Source organism: Pogoniulus pusillus, chromosome 6 (assembly GCF_015220805.1).
Source record: "Pogoniulus pusillus isolate bPogPus1 chromosome 6, bPogPus1.pri, whole genome shotgun sequence".
Lineage (NCBI taxonomy): Eukaryota > Metazoa > Chordata > Aves > Piciformes > Lybiidae > Pogoniulus > Pogoniulus pusillus.
This window is the reverse complement of record NC_087269.1, coordinates 43,955,143-43,979,380: the sequence shown is the minus strand read 5'-3', so window position 1 is coordinate 43,979,380 and position 24,238 is coordinate 43,955,143. Positions and strand designations below refer to the sequence as shown.

General features: G+C 41.9%; 1 protein-coding gene across 4 annotated transcripts in view; it reads right to left on the bottom strand.

Annotated features, from left to right (window-relative positions):
• Positions 1 to 1,931: 1,931 nt before the first annotated feature.
• Positions 1,932 to 24,238, bottom strand: part of RASGEF1A (RasGEF domain family member 1A) — a 171,348-nt gene continuing 149,041 nt past the window's right edge. For all 4 annotated transcript variants that reach the window (XM_064145414.1, XM_064145413.1, XM_064145415.1 and 1 more), the window contains 11 exons: positions 22,012 to 22,140; positions 15,458 to 15,595; positions 11,917 to 12,138; positions 11,568 to 11,642; positions 11,237 to 11,329; positions 9,155 to 9,257; positions 8,787 to 8,866; positions 7,635 to 7,826; positions 6,100 to 6,223; positions 5,780 to 5,852; positions 1,932 to 4,504 (listed from right to left, as the gene is read on the bottom strand). In XM_064145414.1, coding sequence (XP_064001484.1) covers positions 4,480 to 4,504; positions 5,780 to 5,852; positions 6,100 to 6,223; positions 7,635 to 7,826; positions 8,787 to 8,866; positions 9,155 to 9,257; positions 11,237 to 11,329; positions 11,568 to 11,642; positions 11,917 to 12,138; positions 15,458 to 15,595; positions 22,012 to 22,140 — 1,254 coding nt within the window. In that variant the 3' untranslated portion in view covers positions 1,932 to 4,479. The remainder of the gene's footprint in view (positions 4,505 to 5,779; positions 5,853 to 6,099; positions 6,224 to 7,634; positions 7,827 to 8,786; positions 8,867 to 9,154; positions 9,258 to 11,236; positions 11,330 to 11,567; positions 11,643 to 11,916; positions 12,139 to 15,457; positions 15,596 to 22,011; positions 22,141 to 24,238) is intronic.

The following is a 24,238-nucleotide window of genomic DNA, read 5'->3' as shown; positions in this document are numbered from 1 at the left end:
TCCTCAGGAGAATTACTGCTTTGTCTCCAAAAGATATCCTAGTATCAGTAGTCAGCTGAATATTTGCTCGCTAAAAGGAAGCTGTTTCTTGGGAATAAATCAAATTGCTGCTAACTGAAGAGATCTCACTGGCATTGAGTTACTGCTTGCCATACTGTGTCATGCTCTAATGGCAGCAAAGTGCCTAGAAAGCAATTTTATTGTTTACTCTTATGCCTTTGTAAATAGCTAATTCTAATGACTGGATGGCACATAATTGGAAGCCGAGTATTTAAGGATGTGGTATGCATATTAATTGTGAGTGTGAGCTGGCCATCAGGAAGGCTCTTGTCTGCTTGATTTTTCTTAATGCTGGTAAACATCATTATCTTTTCTAATGAGCCATGATGGCTGAAACTGGTACTGTTCTGCTCCGGGAGACTGTTGTGGCTGTCTGGGTATCAAAACAATTTTCTTGGAGAGTGCTGAACAGTTGAAAAATGCTTATGGGACCTCCAGAGCTCCTGTACTTGCATGTCTTATTTTTTTCTTTTTTATGGCTTATATCTCTGAGAAATGAGGCAGTGTGGATAGCACCCAGGGAGCGTGTCAGGAAGGCTGGATTCTCCTCATGGCTCTGTGCTTTTGTGGGCCCGGAGTGACTTTGGAGAAGTGGCTTTGCTTTAGCAAAGTAGGGTAGCGGTTGCACCTCGAGGTACTGGAGCACAGAAATGTCAACAGAATCTTGCTACAGGAAACCCTGCAGTGTGCTGCAGCCAGCAATCTTTTCTCTGCTTTCCTGGTGAAATGATAAATATGAGGAAGGGAAAAAAAAACCCTAATGTTCAAGTGCTAGAACACACAAAATGTTGTTATGCTGTAGTATCACTGAGAGAATGAAAACATTCTGCAGCAGGCACTGCATCAAATCTGGGAAATGCTATTTTAGAGAGAACGTTAGAAGTGACAGGACAGCATATTACTGTTTTAGTGTGGCCCTTGCCTTTGCTGGAAGATATTTAACAAGGCTGAGTGCAGGGTTCTGCACTTTGGCCACAACAACCCCAAGCAGCGCTACAGGCTGGGGACAGAGTGGCTGGAGAGCAGCCAGGCAGAAAGGGACCTGGGGGTACTGGTAGAGAGTAGCTGAACATGAGCCAGCAGTGTGCCCAGGTGGCCAAGAGTGCCAATGGCATCCTGGCCTGGATCAGCAACAGTGTGGCCAGTAGGACAAGGGAGGTTATTCTGCTCCTGTACTCAGCACTGGTCAGGCCACACCTTGAGTGCTGTGTCCAGTTCTGGGCTCCTCAATTCAAGAGAGATGTTGAGGTGCTGGAACGTGTCCAGAGGAAGGCAACAAAGCTGGTGAGGGGCCTGGAACACAAACCCTATGAGGAGAGGCTGAGGGAGCTGGGGGTGTTTAGCCTGGAGAAGAGGAGGCTCAGGGGGGACCTCACTGCTGTCTACAACTACCTGAAGGGAGGCTGTAGCCAGGTGGGGTTGGCCTCTTCTCCCAGGCGAGCAGCAATAGAACAAGGGGACACAATCTCAAGCTGTGCCAGGGGAAGTCTAGGCTGGATGTTAGGAGGAAGTTGTTGGCAGAGAGAGTGATTGGCATTGGAATGGGCTGCCCAGGGAGGTGGTGGAGTCACCATCCCTGGAGGTGTTCAAGGAAAGCCTGGATGAGGCACTTGGTGCCATGGTCTAGTTGACTGGCTAGGGCTGGGTGCTAGGTTGGACTGGATGATCTTGGAGGTCTCTTCCAACCTGGCTGATACTGTGATTCTATTTAAGTATTTCATAGTGTATCTTTATAGGAAACAAACCAGTTGGTTCCTTACCACTACACTGACTCCCACAGCTGGTTCGCCTCGTTTAGTCTCTGGTTTGTGGCTTCATCAGTTTGCAAGCGAGAAGTAACCACGGAAAAAGTGAAGGCCAGATGAAGCAAGTTGCTGTTTGTTTTTCTTTTTTATTAATGCAAGCACATCCAGTCAAACACAGAATATCCTGCTTTATGGTACAGCTGTATATTTAGCATTTCAGCTCAGAATAGCAAAACACAGTATTGAAGGAACATATCAAACCGAGGGAGGAGAAATAAAAAGGAACCAATGTGGATACTGCGTTGATTTCAAGTATATACTAGGACTGATTGACCAGTGAAGTGCACATTCATGTGAAAGCTTTTTTTTTTTTCATACATTTACAGAAAGTTCTAAAATTGCATTTCAAATATATATTTTTTTCTTAAATTTTAAGCATCCCTTTTCAGTTACATAAACAAAGCTGATATACAATCCCTCTTTTAGTGTCCAACAATGTTGCTAGCTAGAACATCTCTGAAAGTGCAAAACACTGTAATAATACAGTATAAATATTCTTCCTCTAATCCAAGGCTGAAGATCAGTACTTCAGCACAGGAAAAATAGCAGCAGATCATAAGAATTATCCCTTCTCTTTTTTTCTGGGCTGTTCATATTAACAGTTAGTATTCTACTTCTTCCTTCTTCATGGCATAACTTGCTTTTGTTTCTCTTTGATGTAAATGTCATGGAAATAGCCAATTTATCTCCCTTCCATACCCCAATTTACTCTTCTAGGTATTTCTCAAGGGGAGAGGTGGAACAGGGAAAGAGGGAAGGCTCTTTAATTTTTCACTGTACTGTAGGCCCAATACAGTCAAGAATTCTTTACTACGAATTGCAGATGCTGCATGAAACAGTGGCACTGCTTTTGATTGTAGGCACTCAGCAAGCAGAGTCTACTGGGCTGGAGGAAACCAGACTCTCAGTCAAGGTCATCTTGCCCCTTCTTCAGCAGAAGGCAGGATGAGATAAAGTAAGATCTACTTTGAGTTGATCATTCAAAAAGAAGCTTGTGCAGAGGTCCTCTGGGAGGCTGTAACCACTGTAAGCACTAGAGGGCCTTCTAACTGTGTGGCTCAAGTCATGATCTTCACAAACGTTCGGGCTTTAGGACAAGAATTACTGGGAAGGACAGCACGTATTCATGGGTAATAATTGATTTGACAGTAGAGTTTATAATCTGAGCCTGCTCTTTCTCACCTGATCTCTAAATTGAGAAAAAGTCCTGAACTGTGTATTTTTTTCCCTGAAATGAGTACCTTGAATCTTAACATAGGTTCTGCAGATGCTCACGTGGGTAGCCAAATTAGGTGTAAGCTCACGACTAAAAGGAGAAATTTGAAATGGTAAGCATGAGTACATTTACAGATGGCCTCTAGTTTTGATACTGACCTGACTTCAAAGGCTTGACCAATATCTTAGGTTGTTTTCCCTTAGATTTGAGTGGGTTCTGGTCCAGACAAGTTAATCATGTCTTGCAAAATCCTAGAAAAACACTTTTCTTTTTTCCTTTAATTGTATTTAAGTACCTTTTCAAAGGGAATTAAATGACCAATTCAGTAGTGGTGAATTCTTCCTAAGCTTCTTTTGCAAGTTTAGCCTCAACTTCATATTGAATTCACTTCCCTCTCCCTAGGTCACACATGATTTTTGTTGTTTAAAAGCTGTTCTTCAGAAAACATATTGAGCCTGTTTTGCAGAGATAATCTAGGTTAGACTTCCCTTCTCTTAAGACAAAACAAACAAAAAAGAAATCCCTGATCTTTAACAAGGAAAACACAAACTATTCTGACAGCCAGAATTTCAAGGATAGTTCCTAGAAGTATTAAAACTTAGACAGGTGTGCATCTTCCCAGATGCACGCAGATACTCGCACACAAACGCACATACCCCAGCAGTTACCTCCTCTTTTCAATCACGTAACAAAAATAGGTTTGCTGCACCATCAGTGTTACAGGCAGGTATACTCTACTCCATGTGCCATAGTCTCCATTTCATGTAAAAAGGACATTGTAGCTGGTTTGAAGACATCCAGAATTTTATTTGCTTTACTTCCACTCCAGCGTAAGAGAAGGTACACTAAACAATACCAGTACCTTGTAAGGCACTATTTTCTGATGGAGGAGAGGAAAACATTCACTGTGCATGTCTAAGGCCTTGACTCTACAAACACTAACACCTGGGAATGGTATCACTGATTTGAAGGACACCCTTCACTTGAAAGCTAGAGAGACATGTTGAGTGTTCTATAGATACCAGTCCAGTGGAGTATTGAACCTGAACACTGGCTTTAGTTGGGATGTGTGTTTTAATTGTGGTGGAAGTAATAAAAAATAAAACTTTGGATGCTGATAGAATAAGATCTCCCCGGGGGTACCATCTCCCGTGATACATTTCATCTCTGAGAACAGGGCCCTGCCCTTGTATTCAAAATAAAAACCCAAAACCCTTCACTTAAGTGCCTTAAGGTTGACATGTGAAATATTTACCACGTTTGATTTCAGAAAAGTTACTGTATATACAAAACAGACCTCAGCCAGTGAGGTCTTTCTTAGCTCAGTCCGAGGCTTCCATGTTGTAAAAACACGTTCCTTTGCTGTGCTTCAGAGTGTGCAGATCAGATCCAAAAATCTCAGGCTCTGTTAAGCAGAGTTGTCCTAGAAGAATAAAGAATAAAATCATCTTTTCTGACATAACAAAAAGGTTCACAGCTTTGGTAAAGGTTGGCAATAGACCTATCGTATTATTAACCGAAAGCTTTATTCAAGGGACAGCTTTTCAGCTGCTATATAAACTGGAATGCATCTACAAATTCCAGTAAGGAAGCTGTCTTTAAAGGAAATTAACTTTTGTAACCTTACTTCAGGCCCCTAGGATGTGCTTGGGCAGATAACATATGTTGCTCTGTCATCCTAAAACATCATTTGCTGAACAGCATTGGGTTCAATACAGTGTACACTGCATGGATGCCTTAAGTGAAAAGCTAATGTGAACTTCCTAAGAAACACTGCAATCACTCAAGCAGTGTATTCTCTAGGACAATATGGTTGTAATGCAGCTCAACTGCAGCTCAGGTTACATATAAATGTCTTCATTCTTTGTCTGGTACAAATGTCAAATTGGAATGTTTAACATGATTTACAAAGGTCTACATCCCTTTTTTTTCCATGGCCTCTGTATTAGAATTAATCCCTTATCTAAATTAACTCATCATGTATGTGGAAGAGGGAGGAGAATACAATGTACACTGCATGGATGTCTTAAGTGAAAAGCTTATGTGAATCTCCTAAGAAACACTGCAATCACTCAGTGTCTGCTCTAGGACATCATGGTTGTGATGTAAGTCAACTGCAGCTCAGGTTGCATATAGATGTCTTCATTGTTCATCTGGTACCAATGTCAAATTGGAATGTTTAACGTGATTTACAAAGGTCTGCATCTTTTTTTTTTTGCTGTGGCCTCAGTATTAGAATTAATCCCATCTAAATTAACTCATCATATATGTGGAAGAGGGAGAAGGAGTCACTGAGGCTTTCTTCTTTAAGAGTAGGCTGAAAATTAGAATATTTGTATGAAATGTCATCTTTTGTAAGATATGTAGGTATGATAAATGAAAGCAGCTTCTTAGGATCTCTGTGTGTTTGTTCCCCTGAGAAAAAAGCATGTCTGCAAACTGCTACAAGCAGTAGATTCTTTTACTGTATTGGATATATTCTCTTTCCTACTGATCTGCAGCCTGAAATTATCTGGCTGGGGAAGATGTATCAAAATCCAAGCCTCAATGACATTTTTTTTTCAAATCTGAATTTAGAAGAGAAGTTATTTGGGCCAAAAGGGACTTAAGCTGGATATGCAAACAGGAGGGAGGAAGCTGATGATCGTGTGCCTGTTTGTGGCTGCAAAAAGACTCCTGTTCTGAAGGAGCATCATACCTGAGTGTTTTCCAGCTGTCTTTTTCCATGTGGTTTTCTGGACCTTCACTTTCAAAGGATGCAATGAACAAAGCTAGTAAATAAAATAACAACTATCAAACATGTGGGTTCTATAACTGAAGTCCCCCCCTCCCCCCAAAACGTTAGAGCATAGTATGTGAGATTTGCAGACTTCATGATCAAGTTTACTCTCCTCAGAAGCCAATATGGAAGTGATAATCATACTTAGCAAATATTTTTTGCATGATATATTTTTAATCTATGTATTCTGTCTGCATTTCAACAAGCAGGAAGATTCACTACAATATTAAGTGCTTTACCTTCTTCACTATAAATGGGTGCTGTGAGTAGATAGCTCTGGATCTTCTTGTCTTTTTCAAAAGGGCACTCGACCTGCTTCCATGTCAGGAAATCATGAATCTGTCTTGAAATTTCCCAGAATTTCTACAGGAGGTAATTAGAAGAATATTATTAAAATAATATTTGGGTTTTATTCAAATATTAGTAATTTTATTTCCATTCCAGAGCCACTTATTCTTACTTCTCTTACACTTTAGTCAGCCTGTTTCCTTGTCATCCTTTCTTAACACTTCCTTCATCTTTCCCCCTCTTCCTCCCAGTTCCTTGCCTGTAGCTAACTTCTATAAGTTTACAACAGCATATCCCTATTAATTTAAGAAATCAAAAATTGCTTAGGGTTTCTCTTGTGTGTTCTGTGTGCCTCCTTCTCCAGCCTCAACAATGGCAAAAAACTAGAAAAGTAATTCTGACTTTTGGCTGTGGTGTGTTGGATTTGGATGTTTGCTAGCCAGGGAGAGAGAACTCCGAATCTTCAGAAGCTCCCTTAAAGACCTGCTAAATACCATTCTTCACAGAGAGAGTGATTTCCCATTGGAATGGGCTGCCCAGGGAGGTGGTGGAGGCACCGTCGCTGGAGGTGTTCAGGAAAAGCCTGGATGAGGCACTTAGTGCCATGGTCTGGTTGACTGGCTAGGGCTGGGTGCTAGGTTGGACTGGATGATCCTGGAGATCTCTTCCAACCTGGTTGATTCTGTGTATGTAGTGTTTACAGCTAACTAGCCCAATAACCTTAAATCAGGTAATGCTGGTAATTTAGGATGAAGTTATCCATTACAATTTCATCTAATGTCTTGCTGCCTACTTCCCATTCTTTACTGCCTTCTGCTTCCCCAGTCCCTTCGGAAATAAGGCAGGTTACATGGCTGAGGAGTGGCAAAACTTTGTCTGCCATCCGACGTGGTACTCTGAAATTCTCATACCTTTTGATTTCAAGTTATTGATTTTAAATATTGCATCAGCACAACAATATTCCTTGGAGAAAGTTCCCTTTCTGGTAATCTAGTGTTGGACTATTTCTGTACTGAGTAATTTCTAATACTGGAGGTTTGGCTTCTGAAATTCTTCTGTTCTTCGCAGTCTTTTCAGGCAGCAGTTTTGGGAGCAAGTGAATGTAATTGCAATTAGTCCTGCTTATGTGCATTGTATCTTTTGCAGTGCATCTGTCCCATTTCATAGAAAACTTAGCAAAACCTTTGATGTCAGTGCATTTCAAAAGCTTTTAACTGGAAGCAATTACATTCCAAGAGTGTTAGGGATTCTCTTCTGTATATGTAATTGTGGATGTGCTGGATATTTAACAGAAATGTGGCAGCTGGCAATGCTTGCTTTCAGAGGTTTGGTGACCTCATTTCCCCTAGATAACCATACTTATATCTAGATCACAGCAATGCTGAAGGACTTGGCAACATAATGAGCTGGAAGTTCAAAAGCAGCCAATGTTTATAATGGCCACTATTTAACTAGCATTACAGTTTCTATAACTGCAAGGACCTACTTTGAAGTTTATCTGCCCATTGGGCAAGCGGTTCGTGTGTATCTTGTGTAGGAAGTAGATATCCTTAATGAAGAGGTTGAAGACTGGGATGACTATTTTCTCTCGGTTGCTGTTGGCAGTTTGAGATCGCTGTGCTGCTCCCTGCAGGGCTGTACGGTAATTGCAGAAATTGCTGGACGGGTCCATGTGATGCTGGTTTGATCGGAGGGAAGGAAAGGCAATCAAGTAATCCATGCTTTCAGAAAATAAAGTTATTTGATCTACCCATCAGAATTATGGATTCAGAATTGATGAAGTTGTTTGGCCCCTTTTAAACTTCCAAGGTAGAGCACCTTATACTGACCATGTCTGGAATCAGGCTTTTATAATTTGTCTTGTTTGAAATCGGGGTTCTGTACTGATTCTGCATCTCTGCTTTGCTCCAGTAGTGAATGGAAGACTGAAAGGAAATGCTAAGTGACTATGGGAAGAACAAGTTTGGTTTTCATTCCCATCTCCACTAGATGGAGTACTGTAACTAGTTTTAAGGTGGCAAAATGGTATTCACTTGAATGAAAACTACCTTGACTTTAAATTGGGAAAATATGAGAAAGAAATAACTTACAGCAGACTTGCATCTATGGGGATTTTTTTGCAGGCAAGTAGGGAGTCTAGAACTTGCATCTATGGGGATTTTTTTGCAGGCAAGTAAGGGAGTCTAGAACTTGCATCTATGGGTTTTTTTTGCAGGCAAGTAGGGAGTCTAGAACTTGCATCTATGGGTTTTTTTTTGCAGGCAAGTAGGGAGTCTAGAACTTGCATCTATGGGGTTTTTTTGCAGGCAAATAGGGAGTCTAGAACTTGCATCTATGGGTTTTTTTTGCAGGCAAGTAGGGAGTCTAGAACTTGCATCTATGGGGTTTTTTTGCAGGCAAGTAGGGAGTCTAGAACTTGCATCTATGGGGTTTTTTTTGCAGGCAAGTAGGGAGTCTAGAACTTGCATCTATGGGGTTTTTTTGCAGGCAAGTAGGGAGTCTAGAACTTGCATCTATGGGGTTTTTTTGCAGGCAAGTAGGGAGTCTAGAATTCAGAAATGCTCTCTCAGACATCTAACAGACATTTGGTTAAAAGTATTGGTTGTATTTCTACATAAAGTGTAAATTTGATACATACCTCTAGAACATCAAATTTGGCTGTTTTGACCTTGGACCAAGTTTTCTTTAGCCGTGCCACAGGACTCAAATTCATGCCAGCTGAATGGGAAGAGAAACAAAGGAGGAAACAACTGAGTTTTAAAAAAGACAGGACTGACAGAAGCCTGTATTTATGTATAAGGCACCACACATTGGGAATGCAGTGCAGTCTGACAAAGAAAAGTTGCAGCTGAAACTCACCCACTCTAAGCTGTCACTAGTACCTAGTGCTCCTATAGAAATGTGTCTGCTAACGTGGTCAGCCAACTTCAGGCAAGTCTGAGTGCAATTTTGCCCTCCAGGTTGTAAAATGGCAAGTGTTTTGTCATCTGTGTTAGGGGTACTCACAGATAATGGCCATCATTGAGTTGAAGTTTCCAATATTGAAGCATTCTCTTGCCACATCAATGAAAAATTCCACCATTCTTGTACGCTGCTTTTTCTTTACAACCTGAAACAAAAAACAACATGAGGCACTTGGTGCCATGGTCTAGTTGACTGGATAAGGCTGGGGGATAGGTAGGACTGGATGATCTTGGAGGTCTCTTCCAACTTGGTTGATTCTATGATTCTACCATCTGTTGGGAGGGAAGGGATGGCCTGAAGTTTGGATGGTGTGCTCAGTTAAAGGCATGGTAACAGGTTGATGGAGTTGATATTTGAAGATTTTATCCAGCTAATCTTATGACACAGGCCTAAGGGTATGTTGTTAAGAGTGATTTTCAATAAAAGAGCAGAAGCTACTATCAGTTATTTGTCTAGTTGTGGGGAGGTAAACTTTTGTTTATACAAAGGGTTCAGTGTCTCAGAGAATCATGTATAAACAAGCTGGACATGTTCAGCAATTTCCTGTTACTGGAAAAGAGAGATTATGTGAAGGTGATAGCAGAAAGAATATACACAAAGAATGCAAACCACTGCAATAAGGGGTAAAGCAGTAGATAGACTGAAGTCTGGGGCATGTAACTCAATGTGAAAGAGAACAAGTGCAATGTTCTGTTTTTCTCACATCTTGTGAGCAGGTAGTGATGATGATCAAATATACAACTTCTCACTCACACAAACATGGAAAGCATTGACAGGTTCTTTTGTAAGTGGCAAAGGACAATCAATACACAGCACTGTCTCAAAACTTTGTTTCTAGAAGACATCAATTTTTCTCTTTACAATTTTTAATTGCCTAGATTAGATTAATTCATCAAAATCTTTCTTGTACTTAGAAGTTTAGTCTGTTCCTTTACTTTAGAAGTTTAGTCTATACCTTTTACCAGGGAATTCCCTTTTCAGAAGGCAACCTCCCCACCCACAATAAACACAACCCACAAAACACTTATAAAAGACCCAAACCAACAAACAATCTTTTCACCTAAATATTTGTTTGCGTTGTACCAAAACAAGATAGTTCAGTAGCCAATGGCTTCCCTTAGCCTTTGGTATGTTAACATATTTTGACTGCAGCAGACATACCAGCCAGTTTTGGAAGGTGTCTTGGTGTGGTTTTGTAATAAGTTTTTGTGAAAGTAGGAAATCTGAAGACGTTAGGATTGATAAACTAGACTTCAGGAGACTTCAGTAGGCACCTGGACATCTACAAAGCAGCTGCTTGAACAAGCAAGTTGTGCCAGGGGAAGCATGAGCTGGATGTTAGGAGGAAGTTCTTCACAGAGAGAGTGATTTGTCATTGGAATGGGCTGCCCAGGGAGGTGGTGGAGTCAGCATCCCTGGAGGTGTTGAAGCAAAGCCTGGATGAGGCACTTAGTGCCATGGTCTGGTTGACTGGCTAGGGCTGGGAGCTAGGTTGGACTGGATGATCTTGCCTGATTCTATGATTCTAAGCAGGAAGAGAGAGAAATTCTCCCTTTGCTGTAACTGGTGCAAAATAATGGAAATGTAAAAAGATGAAGTACAGATGGGAAGGAGGGAGAAGGTGGGGGAAGTGTTTCTGGGCCAGTATACCTTTCATTTCCTTGCTTATTATAGGATAGAAACGATTTTAACCTCTAACAAGGCTGTTGACCCTTTATTTCTGAAAAAGTTTACTCCTGATTTCTCTAGCAAAAACCCCTGAATACATGACAATGCTAAGCATACCTAAATGCAACAGAAGGACACCTGTTTATTTTTAAGTCAGTATTTAAAGACTTATATTTAAGTCAGTATCAAAGTTCTTGGAGAACTTACAGATATATTAACCCCATAAAATCTCAAACAGCTCCAAACTCAAATTTCACAGAAGTTCTCCTTCACTGCTACTTGCAAGCTACACAAAAGAGAGACTATACACAAAGCCAAACATAGCCACAAACTCTTAATCATAAAACCATGCAAATCATTTAATGCTTGACTAATGCCATTATCTTTAATTACACTGCTAATGTTTAAATCTGTTAGAGCACTGCCTCTGCTATCTTGTTTTCTGCAAACACTTACCCGACAAATCTCTGTAGCCACCAACATGCTGAGACAATTGAACCAATTGTCATAAGCTTCCAGATTATAGGTTTTGGTCACATCGCCTCGGCACTGGTAAGAGAAGAGGCCACATATTAATTCTATCCTGTGTTGTGATAAAGTCAGCATGCCAAAGGATAAACTTCCTTTTCATGTCTTGATAAAATCTTGTTAAATATTTCTTGAAGGTGTGACCTTGAAGGTTAGAAAATATCATCCCTTCTTGCACAGGGTATATTCAAATTATGAAGTTTCTTTACTATTGTTGTTTTCTTGTTTCTTTTTTCCCCTCCATACCCTTTCTTGGTACCTTGTGATTATCCAGGGAGTCCATGTGGCTGACAATCTGCATCAGGTCCTCTGGGTAAATGTTGCTGACCCTTTCCTGTGTTTGGAGAGATGAGAGATTGTCACCATACAGACAAAGTTGAGTGAAAAGCGCATCAATGAAGTCAAAATTAGGAGAATATTTTGATAACTCTCTGCTTCCTCCAGTGCAGATGTGTGAGGTGTTTTTATTGGTGTCCCTAATTGTCTTGTTCATGACTTGGTATTTTGTGATGAAAAGCTGGAAGCTTTTAGTGAAGCCATACAGTGATGAGTATAGTAATATTTAGTGACTAGAAAATGAAGTAATTCACACAAATTAACCATCTCACCAGTTCAATATAGGTCAGCTGCTGTGCCAAGATCAGAGGGTCACAGCACACGCTCAGGATGTCCTTTTGAGTTGACTGTGGCTTGGTTTTGAGGATGGTGCCTTTGTCAGTAACAGGTTGTCGGAATTTCTCTCTGATTTCCTGGTACTGGCTCCGTGCAGAGAGGGTCATCAGGAGATTTTGTGTCATCTGGCAAATGATCTTTTTCACTGTTCCATTTTCCTAAGCAAAAAGCAGAAATAATGACTGCTAAACCCCTTTAGCTCTTGCAGACACAAGGAAAATAAATAACCTATTATCCATTTTCTTTCTTCATAGCCAAGCTGATCATTCTGTGACAAATGAATTTGTCCTAACTGACCACACAACTTCATGAGAAGGTTGTTGTTATGCTTGCCTTGCCTTCCCAATTCTGGTTCATTTGCTTGGTCTGCTTCTTGCAGCAGTTTTGGATTAGTAGCTCATTTCTAAGTGTTCATGTGAACAGCTTAAAATTGGGTATAGTGGGATGTGTTTAGGTTGCTTGCAGAAGGCTTCTTGGATCCTGTGTGTACCAAGTGTCAAAAAGCTCATTCACTGTCTGATCAGACCCACTGATCATCAACTTTGTTTTGCAAAAGCAGAATCCAGAAGATTCCTGTTATGTCCAGGAACCTACTCCTAAAATACTCTGGCTTGGCTTTGAAAAACTAGTATCCAAAGATTTAGTTAAAAACACAATATACATCATGTTCTTGGACAATTAAAATGCCTTTCTGTTCATCAGGTGCAGAAGTTAAGCCCAGGATCAAGAATGACACATACTGGTAGAGCCATAGAAATACTATTAATCCACTCAGTGTTTTGACTACTAAAGCAAGCTGAATTATTTCTGCCATTGACTGTTTGTCCTATAGACACTTCACTAGGAGACCTAACTTAATCTCAGAGAAGAGCTAACTTGGTTGCTTTCCTACTCCTCCTCTGACTGCTTTAAATGGCCCAGGTTCTCCAACCCTGCTCCTCCTGCTGCTAGAAAATCTAATCCTACCCAAGACAATTGGTGTCCTCTTTCTTACACAACTCTTCTCTTGCTTTCATCCAATTCTTTTTCTTTTGGAGTCAGCCACAAAGTTAACTGTTAGATAACAACCTGCTGTGCTGGTTTCTGCCTGTAAACTGAATACACTAGGAAGAACTGCAATGAGGCTGTGATCACTCAAAGAAGCCACTAATGTGCAGTGATGACTGAAATTACGTAGCAGATGTGAGAGAGGATGGCTACCACATACTTGTATGTTGCATGCTATAATTAAGCAATAACAGTCTCAGAATGTTGCTTTACAAGGCAGTCTGACTCCCAAGTGAAATCAAATGAAAAGCTGAAGGCAGTGTAGCTCATCTTGAGGCAACTGGATTACTGCTGAACAGCAGCTGGCTGGAGCCATTTCTGATACCGTGCTACAAGTGTTCAGAAATGCCAAGGGAGTGTGTTGGGGGGAACTGAAAGCAAGCACTAACTCTGCTCTCTGGTATGCTGAGCTCTATATTAGAAGTCATTTGACTTCAGCTGCTATGCCTGACCTATGTGTGTGTCTGGGAGGAAGATTTCCAGAGATGTATCACAGAGAATCAAACTTGAAGAGTGGTGAAAGTATTGCACATGTTATGTGAAAATGAACAAACCCTGCAGTGATGTGAAAAACAGAGGCTTGCTTATGCTATTGTGAATTTAACACTGTATTGCCCTAAGAGTATTAAGTTTCTTTTCATTACTACATTTTCTTGCACCTATGAAAAATAAGTCAATGAGTGTACAATAATTTGTCCTGTCTGAGTTCAAACAAGACATCTGCATTTCATCTGGGGCACAGACCCTGGCTGTAGCTGCAGTTATCTGGCATGCTGACACCACTAGGACACACACCTGACTGTATTGTGTGACTTCTCAGTTGACTTTCTACCCTACATATGGAGAATGGTGACCTAAGGGGATTCACAAAACCTTTCAGAATACAAAGCAAACCCCCAGACCATTACCATAAAAAATGCTGTGGTGAAGCACAGTGTGGGTGATTTCTTGTGGTAACAAACACTGAGAGCAGGAACTGGGTATTTTTTTGTGCCAAATTTATGTTTCCTAGGGGTCAGATGATGCATAGTTCTTCACTGATCAAACCTGACTTAACAGCCTTGTTAAGGGGATAAATATGGTGATGCTGTAATCAATGGATATCATCAGATGCCTCAGACACCAGACCACTGAGCCACTCCATGAAGATGTTTTTAAATGACTATTCACATATAACAGAGTAGGAAGGAAGAGGGGGGAAAAAAAAGGCCATAACTTCTTTCTACTTCAAAGTAACAATTAAATATGAAGATACAGACACTAAGTAAAACCTCTGTCAACTCCCCTTTCACAGTAGTATCTCTTCCAGCATACACCTCTTTGCCCCGGTCAAAGGGAATAGAAGGCATGTTATAATCCTGTTTCCTTTCCCCCTCCTACTAAGGCACTGATGTTTTCACAGTCCAGGTAAACAACTTTACTGATGCAACAAAACTATCATGCTTCCTTTTGACAACTTGGTAACACCTAATTGTGTTGTGTGCTATCACTGATTCACGTAATGCAGTCAAACCTGTTGCCCTTCATTTTCTTTGTGCTTGAATCAACAAAAACCACATCACGTAATTGTCTTCCCATTTCCTCCTAGCTGATCTCAAAAACATCTTGAAGTTGTGGGTTTAAAAAGGGAGAGAAGCTTCTACCAAATACTTCACAAGTAATTCCTTTGTACTTCTTGATTATGTGCTTCATTTTGTCTACTGGTAGTTACAATGACTTTCTCAATGTAGTTTGAGTGTTCCTAGCTGCAGAAAGGAATAAGCAAACAACCCCCCACCCCCAAACTCCCAGCAAACTACATGTATTTGTTTTAGAGTTTGCTTCATGTGCTTCCTTTAGAAAAGTCTGTTGCGAGATGTAGTTTTCTTCCTAGGCTAGAAACTTGGAGTTGTTAGGACTGATGAGCTATCAAAGCTGAAGTGTAACTTCTTTCATGGAAATGCTGTGTGTGTAACCTGAGATACAGCAACAAAAGAGTTGCTGATTACTGTTAGGAGGTAGGAATGAACTATTAAATAATAAGCATCTTCACCATCAGCAAAAGTACACTGGATACAACTAGTTGGTATGTCTTGTGGGTCTTTGATGTATAGACTAGTAACAAAGTAAAGCATGAAAGTGAACTATATTTTGCCATTGGAGTCACTGTTCTTTCCTTCTTCTGCACCACATCCATTTTTCATATCATCATAACTCTTTTGTCTCTTTCTCTTACACTTGATTATATGCAGTTTCTGCTAATGGACCATTAAGCTCATCACTCAGCTCACGTCCTGCAGTTACAGTGACAGCTTGGCAGTTGCTGCTGCAGTCCACTTAGAAAATACTGCAGGCAGAAGCAAGAGTTTTTGTATATGATAAACCCCATCTAAAGGTTGACAGGTATTGCTTTACTACTTAACAGTTTTTCTTCTCTGCCCTACTTCCTACCTCATCACATTGTGTGATCCTGTGAGCAATCTCCTTCAACTCCTTCATGGATTTTTCATCTTGAAAATCATAGGGAAAAGTTTCAGTCCATTCCTTCAGGAGCTGGATGATTTTGGCAGCAAAGGATTTCAGCTTTGCCTAGGGGAAAAAAAAAAGAGGTGATTTCCTGACCACAGGCCTTTCTGATTGCAGTATAAATTAGTTGATGAATGTTCACAGGAAACTACAGATATCCTCCAAAATACTTTGTACTACTAGCAGGTGGAGGGCATGGGAAAAAAAAAGAACATTTAACTGTAAGCCAGATTCTTCAACAATATGATTTATCTTCCTTTCATGGTATCTTGGTGATGTCTTCTCACAAACTCTTGGAAGATATTTCCCAGTTTAAAGCCAGGAAGATGACAGAATAGTTTAAGTCACTTATTTGATTGAAGTCATTGGAACTTAAGCTGATTTATGCTGAGGAAGCAGTGCCTTTGTGATGGTTTGGGTGTTCCCTGCCCCCCCCCCAACTTTGGAAATCATCCAGGCTAGACTCAGCTGGCACTGGAAGTTGAATGAAGCTTATATTTACAGCTTAGCAGAATATACCAACAGATACTTAAAGTATATACAGTTATATACAGAAATAGACAAGGTAAAAGGTAATACAGAAACACAGCAGCCCTCCCAGAAACCTGAGTCCTTAAGAGGGGCTCTCAACCACTCTTCCACCTTCTCTCTCCCCCTCTTCTCAACCTTACCCCAGTCCCGAGGAAGAATGGAGGTTCAGCCAGGGGGTTAGGAAGCAAAGTGGATTAATCAGAGAAACAGCAGAGAGGCTAGAGAGAGAAATGCAGCTTAGAGGTCCCCAGTAGAAGTGAGTTATCTATGTTTGGATTCTTGCTCTTATACCTCTCAGCAAGCCTATGAGGGAAGTAGACATCATTCTGTTTTCCTTTTCACAGCCTGTAATCTAGTTCTTCTCACCAAAACATTCTAGCTAGCTTCAAACTAGCACAACCTTAGTATTTGAATTCAAATGCAAGCCAATTGCAGCGCTCTGCCAAACATCTTTCCTGAGAAATGTCCACAAAGACATTTTTGCTCTCCAGACTTTATCAGACCCTCCAAACTGAGTCATATATTAGAATGAGTGAATGACATGGAAGATGTCTGTGTCTTCTCTCTGACATCTTAATCAAAATGGACTTTGAAAATAGGAAGTATTGGCTCTTACTCAAAAAGCTGTCAACAACGGAAAGCAGAAAGCTACTTTCTAAATCCTGCTGTTACTCATGAATCTTCTAAGGCTTTTCACCACTGGCACCTGAAGTGGATGCCAGTTTTTCCACTGTTATAGCTGTAGAGATCAACATCAGTAAATCCAAGGGAGCATTCAGGGAGTGTGAGTGCTAAGACCCTTTAATGAACAAGACTCAAAATGTAATTCAAGCTGTATTTATCCTTCCACTCTACTTGTGATACACTGAGGAAAAAGGAAGCTTGCCTCCCCACTTGTGTAAGCTACAGAGCTCTCAATACATAGCACTTCCTTCTCTCTGCACACAGCATGGTTTTCTCATTGCATTCTCCATCAGCAGCCTCTTGGGAGCTACAGAAAGCAGCTTAGCATGTGAGTGTCACTACAGGAAGTGGCTGTGCTTTAGTTTAAGACAAATGGAGAATGCTTCCCAAAACTGGGAGGAACTCTTGCCAAAACATCATTTGATCATAGTAGATCCCACTTAAAACTGAATAATCAACCAAGCTAAGCGTCATGTTCCCGATTATGGTTTCTGTTTTCCACACCCCAGTTGTCATCTGCCTTGGGGGAAAGACAGTTTATGCTTCTTTGCCAAGAAATGCATGGAGCTTAGTTTTATAAGAAAATAGTCTGTAGTTGGTGATAGATAACTAATACATCAACCAGTGTGCAGGTATGTGCCTGGTTCACTTCTGCTCACCAAAAGCTGCTACAGAACTGGCTGTTAGCGTTGATTATCTTGTTGCAAAAGCTGCTACAGAACTGGGTGTTAGTGTTGATTATCTTGTTGATTAGCTTATTGTTAACTTTTCAGACTGAAAAAGGAGGGATAGTGGCAGGAAGGTTCCAAAATCCTCTCTTAGGCTATTGCAAGCACATCCATATGAACACTGACTTCTCATGTACCTGCTGAGTTGCTAGGGTTTGCTTCCTTCATGGTGGAAGGCCCTAGCCTTGCACCTGGTGCAAGACAAACTGCAACCACATTACTCTTCAGGTAATTATTCTTCAGGTGCAAAAACACTTCATCAGTTGCTTCTAATGTTCGTGAAAGTGAGGTGTGCCCTCTGAAAGCAACACTAAAACCATCAATATAGCAGAACATTAGTTTCCCATTCACTGTGCACATGGATGAAATCCCAAGTAGTGTGACAGTCTCGAGACACATAATTTCTGATAACCTAACTAGAATTCAGCTATGGGGGTAGTAGCACACATTTTCCTTTCTGTCATGATTGTAGTAAACCTACCAAGCTCCTTCTCCTGTAGTCCTACTCCTGTGGATAAGCCCTGTTGTGCGTGAAACAAGACAGGCAGAGCTAAGAAGCAGCCAGTCATTAGAAAGGGGGGCAACAGCATTCCTGTGCTTGTAGGAAAGGGAAGTTTAATGACAATGACCTAGTTCTGAGTATCATTTGGATGTTTATTTTGTTATAAAAAGAACTTAGTGATGGCAAGAACTGAGGGAAACCATAGTTCTTGAAGAGACTTCTGCATTCCAACTCAGGCAAGACAAGCTTAATAGAAACTAATTTCTGCTTTCTCTTTTTAGTTCCTACTTCTTTGCCCTTTTAAAAACTGCTCTCAAGCTGCAGAAGTCTCACAGAGTTTTGGCAGGCTTTTCCACCGAGTAATAAATACTGTGCAAGTGCCTTGTTTTTCCTGTGGCAATCTTGTTTGGGTCTTTCTAATCTCTAATACACTTAGAGTTAAATTTTATCCTTTATGGTCAAGTTTAACTACTGACCTGTGTATTATAACTGATGCCTTAATATGCTGAAACTTTTCCATTCCATGAGCAGCCAAAAGGACTCCAAGAGAACCCAGAATGTTTTTCTTTTAAATCCCTTTTTCTCTGGATTGTTTTCTGTAGGACTCTTTGGCTACCCAATTATGTAAAAAACAAAGGAATGATAAGCATTGTGGCATATAACCTCAAAATCTGGCTCCTGGCCACTTGTTCAACTCACATGCCATCCAGACAAGTCACTCAGCTCTTCTTCTGGACAAATCTGCATGAGTAAACTGTCAGAAATTATCAGAGCTGCTTTAGCTACTTTTGCCAGCAATTTTCACTACAAAGCCACTTAATAAGAAGGTTCTGGTAGCTGATGATGGCATATTAATTTATGACTGCAAACACATAGTGTCTAGAGTTGAGAATTTCTATGCTGCGTGTGAAATGAGCTCTTATTTGTTGCCAGATAGGCAAATAAATATTTGCAAATGTTAGTGGACAGACTATTCCCTAAGACATAGAGACATACTACTGTAAAGGACAGTAGTCATTTCAGAAGGGATGTCAGAAGTATGTGTAGTGTTTTCCAAACCCTCTGTTTACTGGGACAGAAAAAATGACAGTTTGTATTAAGAAGGTAGGAAGGAATCAAGGGCATAGTAGGAAAAGCAACCATTAGAGCATGTAAATTAAAGCAGCACCCCAAAACACTCATCTTCTATTGTCTCCCTGCTATTTGCTGGTTTCCTTGTAGGCTCATTTCCAAACAATCAGCAGAAGGTGAAAGTGTGTGTCTGGAATATGAGCTACTGTGTCTTATATCCTGTTGCCAGGATGTAATGCTACTTAAAGTCCTGATCTTTTTTTTAACACATCTGCTGAAAACTGGACAATGCTACTTAACAACTAATATCTTTAAGCAGCCAAGTGATTTAGTCCACAGATAATGTTTCACTTCAGTATCTCCCATACGTATCCCTTCACAAAAGTTTCCTCTTATCACAGTATCATCAGGGTTGGAAGAGACCTCACAGATCATCAAGTCCAACCCTTTACCACAGAGCTCAAGGCTAGACCATGGCACCAAGTGCCACGTCCAACCTTGCCTTGAACTGTCCCTGGGGCAGTTCAAGTCCCATTATTTTTAAATTCAAGGATTTCACATGTGTATTTGGACACAAATTACTGAAAAGTCTTCATTTGTCTATGCATCAGCTTCCCTCAATTCAGTGTTTCACATGGTCTCAGCATCTCTTCCAAGTTCTGACCTCTGTTACCAGTTGTGTGTTGCTGAGGAACCAGCACAACTTGCATAGAATCAGTTTGAGGTTGCTTGGTCATGAATTAGTTTGGCAGTGGTGACAGGAACTGTTACCACCTCTGGATGCAATGATTCTTGTACCTTCCTTCCCTCATCTCCTTGAGTTGCCCAGCACCTACATGACAAATCACATAGCTATTTGGCAAGCAGATCACAGGACTAATCTAGATGACAGTGTTTTTATTCACCAAGTGGTTAGTTCTTCCTGTGGAGTGATTTTTCTGACCTAGGATGAGACTGCACCCCAGGAATGTATGAGATAAAGAAGCCTTTGGGTCAGTGTTGCTGTCAAAAACTCTGTACTGCCAAGCCACAGGGTTACCTTTTGTGCTCCCCACCCACAGTCATGAGACACCGAGGAGAAAACAGCAGAGGACTATCTATCTATATGAGGAAGATTAGGAATGTAAACATGCAGTTTCTCACCACAGAAGAATGGAACCAAAACATGCCCAGAATTTGAACAATTAAGACCTTCAAATACTTGCTGACTTTATCATTGTTTCTGTCACTGCATATCAGCTTGGACTACTCTGGTACTTCAATTTTAGTCAACATTCCTGCAGTACAAGCTTTCAATAAGTCAGATATAGGTGGATTTAAGTGTTCAAGAAAAGCTTGGCTTAGTGCCATGGTCTAGATGACTGGCTAGGGCTGGGTGCTAGGTTGGACTGGATGATCTTATAGGTCTCTTCCAACCTGCTTGATTCTATGATTCTATATCATAAAACTACTCAAGTTTGGTTTAAATTGTTGCAGTGAAACTGCAGTTACATGTGCTAGACTACAATTTTAATTGCTTTCCATGGGAAGTAACTTTGTGATTTATTGTCACACCAACTCTAATAGCATGGTGAAGGTGACATGAGAAAGGGGAATTGGATTAAAGAAAGACTTAATTTGGTGAAAGCCCAAAAGTCCAAAGTGACTTGCTGAGCAGGTTTCATGGCAGGTACGCGTTGCTTCAGTGCACAGCACTGACCTATAAGCAGTTTTATTTCCAGCCACTGGAAACAACTGCCTCATTCAGGCTTTTCTTTAACACCTCCAGGGATGGTGCCTCCACCACCTCCCTGGGCACCCCATTCCAATGCCAATCACTCTCTCTGCCAACAACTTCCTCCTAACATCCAGCCTAGACCTCCCCTGGCACAACTTGAGACTGTGTCCCCTTGTTCTGTTGCTGCTTGCCTGGCAGAAGAGACCAACCCCACCTGGCTACAACCTCCCTTCAAGTAGTTGTAGACAGCAATGAGGTCCCCCCTGAGCCTCCTCTTCTCCATGCTAAACAACCCAAACTCCCTTAGCCTCTCCTTATAGGGTTTGTGTTCCAGGCCTCTCACCAGCTTCATCACCCTTCTCTGGACATGTTCCAACACCTCAACATCTCTCTTGAATTGAGGAGCCCAGAACTGGACAAAGCACTCAAGGTGTGGCCTGACCAGTGATGAGTACAGGGACAGAATAACCTCCCTTGTCCTACTGGCCACACTGTTCCTGATGCAGGCCAGGATGACATTGGCTCTCCTGCCTACCTGGGCACACTGCTGCCTCATCTTCAGCCTACTTTCTTCCCTTTCTTTCTGGCTGCTCTGCAGCCATTCTGTCCCCAGCCTGTAGTGCTGCTTGGGGTTGTGGCCAAAGTGCAGAACCCTGCACTTGGCCTTGTTAAATCTCATCCCATTGGCCTCTGCCCACCCATCCAACCTGTCTGGGTCCCTCTGCAGGGCTCTCCTGCCCTCCAACAGATCAACACCTGCTCCTAGCTTGGTGTCATCTCCAAACTTACTGATTCTGGACTCAGATCATCAGTACAGATGTTGAACGGGACTGGGCCTAGGACTGATCCCTGGGGAACACCACTGGTGACAGCTGCCAACTGGATGTGGCACCATCCAGTGGGCCTGGCCCTCCAGCAAGTTCCTGACCCTTATCAAAGTGAATCTGTCCAAGCCATGAGCTGCCAGCTTTGCTAGGAGCTTGTTGTGGCAGACAGTGTCAAAGGCTTTGCTGAAGTCCACAGCATTCACCAGGTGGGCAACCTGATCATAAGGTAGGTAGCATGCAACCTAAGTTTGTGGTTAGCAAAGCAGCACTGGCACTTGAAGGAAGATGATCCAAACAGAAGTGCATCCAGTAGCATGTGCCAGTTACCATTTCAGTTTATTCTCCATCCATCCATTTGGCTTTGCACTGAAGAGGAGAGTGCAGGAAATAAGAGGAGGAGGACATAATGGTTCACTTACCTTTTCTGCCTCAGTCCCCATTTCTAGCTGCTGCTTGTGTTTAATGCAGATCTGCCCTACTTTAGCCAAAAGCTCATGTGGGTGAATGAAGACTCGTGAGCTCAGCAGGAAAGTGAATATGTAAGTCCTCTGTGGAAGCAGAGTGGAAAAAAAGAAAAACAAGAACAAATTAACTGGTAAGGTCAGTAATGTGAGCAAAAATAATCTGTCCTCTCTGGAATCCCTATTACATAAACCACAAATGTAACTTTCCTTCATTTAAACTTCTTCTATTTTTTCCCTGTCTCCAGAGCCATGGGGATCTTTTCCAAAGCTGTTAAAAGGAAATGCTGTAGGCTTCAAGGTTGTGAAGGGTGGTGTTTTCAGCTTCCCAATTTATTTCCCTTTCAAATGTCAAACTTGATATGCCCAATTGGTCATTGCTCACCAAAAAGATGAATGAAGTGTGTCCAGTGTAGGGTGCTGTGCCTCTTTAACCATGCTGCTTCTGCTGCTTGCTTTCTTGAAGAGTGACTGCTTTTCATGGAGCTCCAGAAAACTGCTTCATGTGTGTTCTAAACCACAGCTGTAATTTCTTCATAGATGGATTTTTTTGGTTCCTTTTCCCCCACTGTCACTTACACAAACTTCAGCTTTGATTGTGGCCGTGTGACAGTTCACCTGGGGCCTGTTTCAGAGTCTTTGGAATATAAACACTGCTAATACATCACAGAATGTCAGGGGCTGGAAGGGACCTCTAAAGATCTTCTAGTCCAAGCCCCCTGCCTGAGCAGGATCTCCTACAGCAGATCACACAGGAATGCATCTGGGCAGGTTTTGAGTATCTCCAGAGAGGGAGACTCCACAACCCCCATGTGCAGCCTGTTCCAGTGTTCTGTCACCCTCACAGTGAAAAAAAAATTCTCCTCATCAAACTTCCCATGCCTCAACCTCCACCCATTGCCCCTTGTCCTGTCACTGGGCATCACAGAGAAGAGCCTGGCTCCATCCTCCTGGCACTCACCCTTCACATATTTATAAAGATGGGTGAGGTCACCTCTCAGCCTCCTCTTTTCCAAGTCCTCCTGGCCACAAGAGCACACTGCTGGCTCGTGGTCTACCTCCCATCAACTAGGACCCCCAGATTCTTTTCCCCTTTGCTGCCTTCCAACAGGTCAGTCCCCAGCCTGTACTGATCCTTGAGGCTGCTCTTTCCCAACAGTTGCCCTTGTTGAATTTCATTAAATTTCTTCCTGCCCAACTCTCCAGCCTGTCCAAGTCTCTCTGAATAGCAGTACAGCCTTCTGGTGTGCCCTTCAACCAGTTCCACATCCACCTCACTACCTGATCATCCAGACCACACTGCCTCAGTTTAGCCAGAAGGATGCTGTGGGAGACAGTGTCAAACACTTCAGTGAAATCAAGATAAACCACATCCACTGTTCTACCATCATCAGTCCACCTGGTTATGTCCTCATAAAAGGCTATCAGGTTGGTCAAACATGATTTCCCCTTGGTAAAACTATGTTGACTGCTCCTAATGACCCCCTTGTCCTTGATATGCGTAAGGACAGCACCAGGGATAAGCTGCTCCATTACCTTTCTGGGGATAGAGGCAAGGCTGAGCAGTCTATAGTCGCCTGGGTCCTCCTCCTTACCCTTTCTGAAGGTTGGAGTGACACTTGCTCTCCTCCAGTCCCCAGGCACCTCTCCTGTCCACCATGACTTACTGAAGGTGGTGGAGAGTGGTCTGGCAATGACCTGTGCCAGCTCCCTCAGCACCTGTGGGTGCATGCCATCAGGACCCATGGACTTATGGATATCCAGATCACTTAACTGTTCCTTAACCCACTCCTTATCAACCAAGGAAGACTCCTCTGTCATGCCTGCCAAAGGTGTCAGGGGCTCCTGAGGACAGTCTCCAGCAGCACAGATGGAGATGAAGAAGGCCTTTAGTAACTCCACCTTCTTTGTGTCCTCTATCAGCAGGGCACCTGCCTCATTCACAGAGGGCCTACATTACCTCTAATGTTAGCTTCTCCTGCAATGTATTTGGAGAAGCCCTTTGTGTTATTCTTGACCTCCCTTGCAAGACCGAGTTCCTAGCCTTCCATGGCAACAATTACTTCTCAGCAGAAATAGGTTCTCCAGTTGTTTCAAAAGCTGTAATGCACTCTGTTCCAAATCATACCCTGGGTAGTTCGTTGAAGTGAGAGTGCCTTCACGCCCTACTTTTGCTTCAGTGTTT